The sequence below is a fragment of the Manis pentadactyla genome, chromosome 11 (genome assembly GCF_030020395.1).
Source record: "Manis pentadactyla isolate mManPen7 chromosome 11, mManPen7.hap1, whole genome shotgun sequence".
NCBI classification, from domain to species: domain Eukaryota; kingdom Metazoa; phylum Chordata; class Mammalia; order Pholidota; family Manidae; genus Manis; species Manis pentadactyla.
In genome coordinates this window covers 84917720-84930024 of record NC_080029.1, presented here as the reverse complement: position 1 = coordinate 84930024, position 12305 = coordinate 84917720, and the positions used below count along the sequence as shown (strand labels likewise).

Below are 12305 nucleotides of genomic sequence, written 5' to 3'. Positions count from 1 at the left end.
CTCCTGCTGTAGTGAAATATATGATATGTTTCAGGAAAATATTTGAAAGTCTTCCTTAAAGTTTTAAGTTTTGATTTATTTTAATTGTTTAAATGCCATAGAATTTTCAGTGCTTAGCCCAGGAATAAATACATTGAAAATATTTCTATGAATACAGAAAATTCTTGAAATAACTCATTTTTAACAAGGTATACCTGTGTGATTATCACAGATTTATGTGGAAAAATTGTGCCCAATTGGCTTATGTTTACATATTTTACAGACTCAAGCTTACCTAAAGGCAAGCCAAACTACTTTATCCATTGTGGAATGCAGCCATCTCTGGAATGAGATACAACAGCTATTTCTGTACTTTAACAGTTCAGACTGAAGCCTGATCATTTTACAATGAATTAAAGATAGTCAGAAAAATGGGAAGATCAGTGGTTTGATCTTTCAGTGCCTTGCCTATATAAAACTATATGCTCTTAAATTACCTTCAAACCTTTTAGACAGGCATTTATTTACTCTCGCCCTTACAGAGAATGTGAAACATAAATTCTAAGATTTAACCATGAGACTTTTAGAATGTTATTAATGATATGTAGGATAGTGCCCCAGTGCTGAGTGTAATAGATGTGTTGTATAACTAATATATAATCAAAGAATTGGAAGGAAAGCTAAAAAGTGACAACTCAATTCTTTTGAGTCGTATTAAGATGGGATAATTTTGTTTTAAATCCAATTATATGTAGTTTACAAGAGGCAACTAAAGCAAAAGCACACAGAAAATCTGAGAATAGATGATGGAAAAGTAGATACCCGAGAAAGTATTAACAAAAGAAAGCTGGTGTTGTAATGTTGGTAAATAGAATATAAAATAAAGATCAGATATAGAGATGAAAAGGCCCCTACTTCTTGATAAAAGAAATAATCTCAGCAAGAAGTTTTAGAAATCATGAATTTGTGTGTACATAACAACATAACTCTCAAATATATAAAGCAAAACTGACAGAATTCTAAGAAATCATTAAAACTAAAATGATCAGGGAAGATTTTCCCACCTCTGTACCAGAAATAAGATTCTAATATATAATGTCATAGAAACCAAATATTAATAAGGTCATAAATGATTTAAACAGAAGAATTAATAATTATGTTCATTATTTTGTATGTTTGGGTACAGAATCTTCCTTTAAATAGAGAGCACATTTTCATGTTTGAACACTTCCCATGTTTGAACACTTGCCATGTTCAAATCAAGACACTAGAGATAAATAAGCCATTGAATAAACACAAAGAAAGAAGGACATGATAAAGGAAAAGTTAAAATTTATGAAGTTGAAAAGGGAAGAAAACACTGAAAACAACAAAAAGCTAGTACTACAAATTGTCAAATATCTGACAAGATCTATCAAGACTAAAAGACCAATTACCAATAAAGTATTCTTCCCTAAATGAATCCATAAAACAAATGGAAACCCTGGGAAAAAGCACACTGGATAAGCAAAGGACTAAATGGCCTTGTTTAGAAGCATTTTGATATTACTATAAAAAGGATGAGTAGTCTATTAGAAAAACAAAGAATATGAAAAATCTTTGACTTAAAGTAAAAATAAAAATGAAGTTACAAATCTGGCCATAAATTTCTGAAAAACATGTTCACCAAATCGTACAATAGTAAAGACGTGCAAAAGAAAATACCAATAAGATAAATTTTTCTGACAGAATGGCAAAAGTTTTAAATTTAATATCTAGTATAGGTGAAGATGCTGAGTACACAATCTCTGTAGAATAGACAAAGTGCAAAATTTGGTGTTTGTTCATGCTCTAAAACAGCAGAACTAACAAGTATGATCATGAAAACAACAAAGAAACCTTAGCAAATGAGGCAATGATGGCAACATTCTTAACCCAACAAGGAGAAGCAAGATGATGCAGTAGTTGCAAGTGTGGACTCCACAGCCAGACTGCCTGGATTTGAATCCTTATTTTACCTCTTGGTAGTGGGCCTTGGAGAGTCATTCTACTTCTCTGTGCCTCAGTTTTCTCATATGTTTAATGGACACTTACTCATTGGATTCTTATGATAATTCATCTAGTTAATATTTGTAGACCACTTACAATAGTGCCTTGCACAGAGTAAGCACCATATAATTTGTTTTTTAAATAAATTTCACAAGGAAAATTCCTTTCTGGCAGCTGTTATGTTAATTAGCAAACTTTTCTCTGCTGCTCTAAGGTAAAGATAATTGAGCAATAGATGTGGCTTATGGAGTTATAGGTTCTGATTAGAGTCCTTTAGTTGCCAACTAATATCTCACTGGTTATGCTGAATTATTTAAAAGTAAATTGTAAGGTCATGCCCTCCAGTTTTCAACAAAAACAATCAAATACCCACTGTGTACAGGCACAATTCCAGGTACTAAGGAATACAGACAAAAATCCCTGTCCTCAAATAACTTTCATTCTAATGGAGAAAAGAAAGAAGTAAAATATAAAAAATAAAATGTAAATAAATAAATTGTAGTCTGAAAGATGCAGACTTCCATATGTATGAAAATTTTGTGTTTGGCAAAGGTGGCATATGCATCAGTAGGGAAGGGATTCCATAAACAGTATTTATTATCCATAAATGAGAGATAAAGTTATAGCACTATATGTAATAGTTGAAAGTAAATTCTACATAGATTAAAGATAGAAATGTGAATAACACAAAGTATTAAAACTGAAAACAAAATATAAGAAACTAACATAAATGATGACCTTGGGGGAGAAAAGTGTTTATTAAAATACAAAGGGACAAAAATTGAGTAACAATACTTTTGACTACTATAAAATAAACATGTTTATCAAAAGACTCTTCCCCAGTTAAAAAAAGTGTAATGACGAGACACTGATTATAGATATTTACAGTGTCCTTAATGATGAACAATTAGTATTCAGAATATATCAAAAACTATGAATCATAAGAGCTAAAACTCAGCATTAATAATGGGCAAATGATTTTAATAAGCAACTCACAGAAGTGAAAACCTGAATGAATGGGCAATGAAATAGGAAAAGTGTGTACTTTTAATAGTAATCTGAAAATGAAAATTAAAACAAGTATCTAAAGCAGTTACATATATATGCACACACACACACATATATACTGGATTGGCAAAAAAATCTGACACCTCTAAGTTTTTTCACATTATGATTATGGGAATTTTATTTCCCTGACAGTGGAAATACAAATTGGTATTACTACTTAAAAGAGCATTTGGCAATATCTAAAAGACTTGAAAATCTTAAATATATTCTCATCTGTCATAGTTATTTCACATTAAAAGTGTATTCACTGAAGCTTAAGAGTATTTGTGGCAAAACTGAAATTAGAAACAACACAGTGCCCAACTGCCCGTCTACTGGAGTGTGGCTATAAGTTTTGGTATATCCATATAATGGAATATAATACAACATGAAAAATGAATGGACCAAAGCCACAGTAGTCAATACAGGTAAATCTCATTAACAATGTGAATTTTAATAAAACGAGTTAAAATTACATTATTTGTTTAAAATATATACACAACCAAATACTGTTTACATACATTTGTAGTAAAATTATAAAAACATAGTTGGGAAGTAACTCACGAACTTCAGAACTGTGGTTATCATGTAAAAAGGAGTAGGGGAAATTAATTAGGGGTAGATGGGCTGTGAAATTCTATTGTGTTGGTGTTTATTTCTTAAAGAGAATGTTGCAGAGGAAATATGGCAAGATGTTAATGCTTATCAAATTTTGGGTGGTGATTACATGGCTGTTGGTTTCAAAATATTTAATTTACTTATTTTAAACACTGACTTACAAAGTGATTGGTGGGAATAGAAGAACTAGACAAAGTTCAAGTTCATCTATATTTTTACCTATCCCATGGAAATTTCAGTTTTAGTGAATACAACAGAAGAACAAGATTGCTGTGAAGGAAGTTCATTCAAATAATCTGCCAGTGCTACTGGTCTGAGCGGTTTGCTTTGGGTGACCTAACAATACACAGTGGCAGAAGAATCCTTAATCTTTACCTGACTTCTGTTTTACTACTATGGTATGTAATTATATGATACACCATGTTACCTAAAAAGGCATCCAACTAAAAGCAGGACATTTTAATTGATTTGTATAATTAATAAGTTAAATGGTCGAAGCCAATAATAAATAAAGATAACTTATTTAAAAAAAGCTAAGCCAATGGATGTAAATATCAAAAATGAATTCATTCATTTCCTAGTTGACTTAATGGCACATGATTTTGTTTTTTTCCTGGCAGGTTAGCTTCAGAATGTGGTGAGAGTTCTTTGCACACACTTGTCTACCTACACTCCATTACCTATGTAACTTTACTGTTATATAGTTGAACATCATTATCAAAGATTATAGACATGCTATTGGTACAATTATGATTTTCCAGAGTTGTACGTTTTGGCTTGGAAAACACATTGTCACACAAGTGGTCACTGAAATGAAATTTCATCTAATTTAATAACACAATTATTTGTCTCCATAGTTGTGTCCTACTATTAAGCAGATTATACAGGCTAAAACACACCTGTATTTTCTACTTAATTCTCTAAGTAAGAAGTTTGAAATTTAGATAAAATAGGGAAGTTAGAGAATTCTTTGTGGTGTCCTGAGTAAAATAAACCATAATAGTTAAAATACCAAGGATTTAAATGTCATATCTTTGCAATGATACTTGTTTTTTCCATCCTAATTAAAATAGCTCATAAAGGAAAAAGGAATTGAAACAATGCTTCTGCAATTGAAATTATTTGGAGTGAAACTCATTTTTTAGGAGCAAGAAAACCAGTTACCAAAGGGGAATAAGAAAGCAAATGCTATAAAAATACACTTTACTTTCAGATCAAAGCAACTTAAATATATACATTTTCCTAGGTGAGGAGGGCCCAAGGGAAGGAGAATGTGTCTTTAAACTTCCAATTTGATAATTATCTTAAAAAAAAAATTTAACCTTTCTTGGCAGGTTTAGATCCAGATAAGCATCTTGGAAGAACCCTAGATCAAATGGAGCCTTATCTCTTAGAGGTAAGAATTTATACTATTTCTCAAAATATAGGCATCTAAAGGAAGAAAAAAATTGTGCCATGATAGCATGATTATAAGGTTTATTTTAGGAAAACTCAGATACATTCATGATAGAGCTTTATGAAAAAATTAAACTTCCAATGTATATGACAATGTCTAAAATTTATTATGAAAATTTTCATCATCTTGTTCACCTGAATAAAAAGTAAGCTACACCTAAATGGAAATTGTTCTATCAGCAAGTTTACTTTTATTAAAATGGACATTGTATGCTTTATAAAAAGTACCACACTCCTAAAGTATCTGATAGTGTCTGTGATCAGGTGGTTTTCATCAGAAATGTGAGCTTCTGATCAAACTCAAATTTCATAGAAATTTCCTTTAGAGATTATCTAATCTAACCTCTTCTCTTCTACTAATTAGGAAGTTAGCTTGCATCGTAAAGAAATTATCCCAAGTTTCAAATTACCACTGTTTAACCCTTATCATTATCACATCCTAAATACTTTCTAAACATTAAAGAAAGGTTTATTTTCAATCTTTTCTATTATCTGTATTTTATAAAAATTTTGTGGCAAATGTGATTAGTATGGCAATGCTAAATTAACTAAAACAGTATAATTTTAGAGTTTTCCAATTCCACAGTTATGATGGAAGAAAGAAAATCATCCTACTTCCATGAAATAACTGAACTCCTCTAATATGTTTTCACTTTCCCCTCCCATGCTCTTAACTCATTAACCTCATCTCGACATTGTTAATACTGTTGCTTTGATATGGACTATGATAGTTACACTCTTCACTAACTTTATAGGTTTCACATTTGCTTTCAGATTTATATTTGATTATTTTATGGTTTATCAATATGTATCAAATGCTTAGAAATCCCTGAAATGTTCCTTCTTTCATTAAGTACTATTAATCACCTAATATGTGCCAGGCAAATAGTAAAGATAAAAATAAAAATGAAATTATTATATAATGTGACAAATTATATTTGATTTCTAGATAATTTAGTATCACATATTTAAATCTAATTGACACGGTGCTTCCCTTGCCCCTCGATAGGACTCTTCTTATGGCAATTTGTTCTATGCCAACATTTTATCTATGTTCAGCTCTATTCACTATTGTCAGATTAGATTTCACTTCCACAAAAAAACAATGTAGATAAATAATGAAATTTAATGTATGGGGATGAAAGAAAAAGAGGTTCAGAAATGAGAGACTGGGGCTTTGGCAAAAAAGCTTTTCATAAGCTGCTTCTAAAATTTGAAACTATGAGTTCAGATTTCAAGTATATAGAGATTCTTTGTAAAAAAGGTAAGTAAGGTTTTGGGATTGCCATGATGTTAATTATGAATTAACCTGGATATTATCATGGGATGTTTCAACACAAATATACAGAGATCATTTTATTCAACTTCAGCAAGTTCTTCTACCTGGCATGGCAATCTTATATTTCTCCACAAAAATTCTCTACCTGTTCTCCATAGTGGCTATTTCATTCCTTCTCTACTGTCCTCAAATTTTAAATCCCTTCACCTTTCCCCTCACTTTGAGGGGATGACTCATTTCTTTCTTCACAGAAAAAAAAGAAGCCATCACACTGGAAATCCCTCTCTCTCTGTTTACCACCCCTACTAAATTACCTGTACCCACACTTATCCTTGCTTCCAGTATCTAGGAGAAGTGTCCCTCCTCCTGTTTATGGCTGATACCCTACCTGTGCCCCAGGTATCCTTTTGCAACTGCCTTCTTAGAGACCTTGCAGTCAGCCCACCTCCTCCAGTATCTTCCTCTGCTCTCTCTTTATTATCTCCTTCACATCAGTATGGAACATGCCACTGCCTCTCCCATCCTGAAGATTCCCTCCCTCCACTCTAGTTACTTCCTTAGCTACTTCTCTTTCTTCTTTTCTACGAAACCAAAAATTTCAGAAGTGTTTTCTGTATTCATAGTTGATATATCTTCATGTCTCAGAGGCTAAAGTACCTGGAATTTTCTCCTTCCACCTTTAAATGGATGCAGCTCTAGACAAGATCACCCACAATCTCCATTTTACTAAATACAGTTGGTACTTCTTGGTCCTTATTTGATAGTTATAACCACTCCTTGAAATGCTTTTATTGGCATTAATGATGCTACACTTCCCTAGTTTTTCTCCTTTTGTTCTGGTCACTCTCAGTCTCCTGCCGTTTCCTAGGTTCCATTTTCACTCTACAGGCTTTTTCTGGATGATCTCAATCATTCACATGGCTTTAATTACTAGCTCTATTCCATTGACTCCCAATTCTTTCTAGCCCAGATTTCTCTACTCAGCTTCAGTGACCAGAGGCCCCACAAATTAAATCTCTACAGACTTGATTGTGGCCTTAATATACATCACTTTTTGCTATTCCTTTTGTCATCACCTTAGCGTGTCTGTCATTTCAGGCCTAGAGTATTCACCTCCAAATTTGCCTTTACCTTCTATTTTTTCCAAAGAATTCATTTTGCTTACTGCATCAAGATAATTGTTCTAATATATTCTACTTTGTGTCACTCGCTCACTTCAAAATTTTAAGTGAGTCCCCTTTGCCTACAGGCTGAAATCCAAATTCTTTAGCTTCCTCTTTCCAGTTACCTCTTCTGTCGAGTGCATTAGCATGCTCTTGTCTGCTCTGTCTCCAAAACATACTCTAAATCCCACCACTTCTCACCTGCTGCTGCTACCACCAAATCATAACCATCTCTTGTTTAGAATAAATACTTCATCAACCATTGCCCTATTATGATCCATTATTTATACAGATGCCAGAGTGATTTTTTTTAAGTACAAATCAAATCATATCACTACTTCATTCAAAGTTTAAATGTTTTCTGATTACAGTCAGAATAATAGCCACACTCCTAAGAGATCACAACTAATGAGAGCCTATGTAATCAACATACTGTCAATCTTTGAAGGCTTGTTTTCTACCAGGCTCTATTTCACTCACTGAGCCATAACCATAAAGCCTCTTTATTACTTAAACACACTTTATTCCCCCTTTTTCTCCTTGTACTTTCATCTACCCAAAATGTTTTTTCCTCAGACTATCAACATGGTTGAAGTGACATAATTGAAGTGACAGCTCATATGCTAACTCCTCAGAAAAGCTTTCCTGACTACCCAAGCTAACAAAGATCTCTCCAGATGATCTTATTTATCTTCTTACATGTATATTGTCTGTTGTCCCCCCAGAAACACTAGACTGTGATCTCTAATAACCTTCCAAGATTTTGGCAGACATTGGTTATTTAGTTCTTTCATTCAGTTCTTTGTTTACTTGTCTATCTATCCATTTGTTCCTCTCATCTGTAAATTATTTCATATTTATTGAGGACCTGTTATGCTGTGGTGAGCACGAACTATACACGATGAATTAAACAATATCCTTGTTCTTCAGGAGTTTACAATCTGCCATAGCTGTTTTCAGACCTGAGGGTGCAGTTTGCTGGGGGCCATGTTAAAAATGCATGTACTCTTTTCCCAGCCCAAGAAATTTCAATTCAGAAGGACCAGAAATCTGATTTTTAAGCAAGCACTAATTCTAACACAGTGATTGAGTATATAATCTTCTAGTGTCTCAGTGTGAACAACATATTTCAGGCTCTGACTTTATATATTTCTCTAAAAGAGTGTACATCTTCTTAAAAGCGTCATTCGTTGGCTTTCCTAATACTGCTCACTCCTAAAACCTTTCTGAGTACTTTCTTAGCTTCCTTTGGGGGCTTACCATGTATGTTCCACACCTTATTTGTTGTGATTTTATCTATAGCCTTAGTCCTATGGTGATATGAAATACCCCCGTGACTTCAACTACCAATTTTATTCTTACAATAATTAAGTCTGTTCTCTCATTTTCTTATGCCCCCAGCATGTGTATTCAGTTGCCAAATGGACACTTCCTCTCTTAAATGTCCTCAAGCACTTCAGCTTCGACTGTGCAGACCTGAACATTTCTTCCCTGACGTATCTATGCCATATTTATGTTTCCTGACAATAAAGGGTCTCACTGTCTACTCATTTGTCCAAACCAAAATAATGAATTTAATAAGTGATTTCATATACTCCATACTCATGAATAAGAACTCAAGTCCTTTTAATTTCAACTTCTCAATATCTTATTGTCTGTCCCTTTTAATCCTCATTGTCACCACATTAGGGTCTCCCCTTGGTTACTACAGCAGTATTCTAGCTCAAGTCTGTCTTCCTCCTGCCTTACCTGTTGTCAATCCACTGTCCACAGTACTGCCCTCATGATATGTATGAAATACAAATCTGATCATATTGCACATCTCTTATCAACTTTTGAATTTCTCCCCATTGCCTAAAATAAAATTTAAACAGTTTAACATGGCACAATCTGTCCTTGTGGAAAACAAGGCTTGTAAAATAGGCAGTCTCCTATATCAACCCTATCCTTAATCAATTTTGAGGTGTCAGTGGTTTCCCTAGATGAAATGTTCCCTCATACCTCCATGTTCTACTCCCCTTCTCTGCACACTTTCTCTCTCCTTCACTCGAGTAAATCCAGTGTCCTTAAAGCCTAAACTCAGAGTTCAATACTGTGCTGTTTTCATGCTTGAATAAGCCTATTTGAACTGCCATTTCTTCTTCACCTTCTAGTGTGTTGCAATTCTCATGCAGTATTTTATTTTTCTCTGAAATAATGTTTATTATAAAATTAAGGAATCTGATATATAAAAAATAAATCCAAACACTGTAAAATACCAAAATATCTTCCACTGACCCAAAACCCCATATTTTTCTGTCCTTTCCCAGAGGAACCACTCTTCTGTTGATCTCTTCAAAAACATTTTTTGCATATGTAAATTTATATGCATATGTTTATCCATTTTTGCCTAAATTGGCACACACTAGGTATATTCTTCTCTATCTTCCATTTTAACATATAAAAATTCCAAGTCATTTGTTCCACACACAATGTGGTCTATTATATGGATAATATATTAAACCTGCTCTTTCACTGATGTTCTTTATTCTTTACTAATTTCTTTAATTTCTTTTGCTATTACAAATAATGCTAGAAAAAATTTTTCATTTATATACTTTGGGACATATATGAGTTTATCTGTAAGATAAAATCCTATAATGGAAATACTGGATCAGAGGGCATATGTGTTTAATTTTAATAGATATTGAAGACATCCATTTCCAGCTATGGTGGAATAACTTGCATTAGATAACCTCCCAATGCAGACAACTAGAAAAGTTGTATGAAATTACAACAAAAATAATGTTGGAAGGTATTGGACATTTACAAAAACTGAGATAATTAGAGGGGCTAGAATTTCAATGAGAACCAAAGCCCTGAGTATTGCCTCTTTTCCCCCTTAGGGCATTTTCTAATTCAGAAATGCCACAGGGATGCCAAGAAGTTGAGGAGAAAACTCCAGCTGGAAAACTGACTAGGGCTTTAAGCAGCTTCATGAGGTTAGGGAGACAAAAGTTGGAGTTTTGGGCAAACCGAAGTGGAGTGGCACTGGTTAGCCCTCCAGGTTTTCAGCTGGACTCCTGAATGGGCTTGTATCTTAGAGGTTAGAGGCAAACCAGAAATAGTCCAGCCCTTGCAAATACTTTATTCAGCTTTGAATCATATCAATCCTAGACTGAATTAAAGTGATCTGATCTTACTCTTACTGCCTCTCTCTTGAGAAAAATAACATGATTCAGAGTCTCAGATTATCTCTAAAATACTTCACATAAAGTTTTCAGCAGGCAATCAAAGCTGCCAAGCTTAACAGGACACCTGATGAGATAACTGAAACTGAAAGAAAAACTTTATACAGTGGAAATAGTCTCAGAGGATATCCTCATAATCAAATGATCAGATTTAGACTTTAAAGTCTAATGGCATTGGGTGAGATGAACTGTTCTAGAGATTTTGAATCCGTATTAAAAAATCAAATACAATTCCAGGATTTGAAAATACAGTACCTGAAATTAAGAACACAACATGTGGGTTTACCAGTAGATTTGATACAGTTGTAGACAATTAAAGAACTGGAAGATAGGGTAATATAAAATACCACGACTAAAGCACAGAGAAAACAGATTGGAAAATAGAGAAAAGAATATAAAATATGTAAGGGAGAGGTGTTTATCATACATGTAATTGGAGTTTCAGGAGTGGAGGAGAGTGAAAAAACACAAGCAATGTTTAAAGAGATTTTACTATAGGACCAACTATGGTTATTTTTGCTACTTTTGGCAAGTAGCTACTCAAGATGGTAAAAATTGCTCTAAAAGGGAAGGATTAATATTAATGGGTAATTGTACATTTTGAACAAGAATTCATTTTTCAGATACTTACAGAAAATCATGCAAAGCAATTTGAATGTTTTTTTTCTCTGGCTTCTGCATAGATTATCTGTGTGTAAATGAGCTCTCTAAAAAGTGAGTGCTTCATAAATTTTCTTTTTTTTGTTTTGTTTTGTTTTGTTTTGTTTTGTTTTTTTGAGGTTTAAACTATGTTTTTTTTTTTTTTTTTTATTGAAGGGTAATTGACAACAGTATTACATTACATTAGTTTCAGGTGTACAACACAGTGATTCAACATTTATATACATGATAATTCTAGGTACCAGCTATCACCATACCAAGTTGTTACAATATTTTGACTATATTCCTTATGCTATACATTACATCCCGGTTACTTATTTATTTTACAATTGGAAGTGTGTTTATATATATATATATATATATATTTTGTGAGGGCATCTCTCATATTTACTGATCAAATAGTTGTTAACCACAATAAATTTCTGTATAGGGGGGTCAATACTCAATGCACAATCATTAATCCACCCCAAGCCTAATTTTCGTCAGTCTCCAATCTTCTGATGCATAACGAACAAATTCTTACATGGAGTACAAATTCTTACATAGTGAATAAGTTACATGGTGAGCAGTGCAAGAGCAGTCATCACAGAAGCTTTCAGTTTTGTTCATGCATTATGAACTATACACAGTCAGTTCAAATATGAATATTCATTTGATTTTTAAACTTGATTTATATGTGGATACCATATTTCTCTATTATTATTATTTTTAATAAAATGCTGAAGTGGTAGGTAGATACGAGATAAAGGTAGAAAACAGAGTTTAGTGTTGTGCTCTTACGAGAGCAAATGTAGATGATCAGGTGTGTGCCTGTAGACTATGTGTTAATCCGAGCTAGACGAGGGC

At 33.2% G+C, this 12305-nt stretch overlaps 1 protein-coding gene across 6 annotated transcripts in view; it reads left to right on the top strand.

Annotated features, from left to right (window-relative positions):
• The window catches only part of DPH6 (diphthamine biosynthesis 6), a 232895-nt gene that overhangs the window by 177784 nt on the left and 42806 nt on the right, over nucleotides 1-12305 (top strand). For all 6 annotated transcript variants that reach the window (XR_008992555.1, XR_005025236.2, XM_057488655.1 and 3 more), the window contains exon 6: nucleotides 5007-5068. Coding sequence is in view for 4 of the 6 variants with exons in the window: in XM_057488655.1 (XP_057344638.1) it covers nucleotides 5007-5068 (62 nt within the window). In the remaining 2 variants the exon portion in view is untranslated. The remainder of the gene's footprint in view (nucleotides 1-5006; nucleotides 5069-12305) is intronic.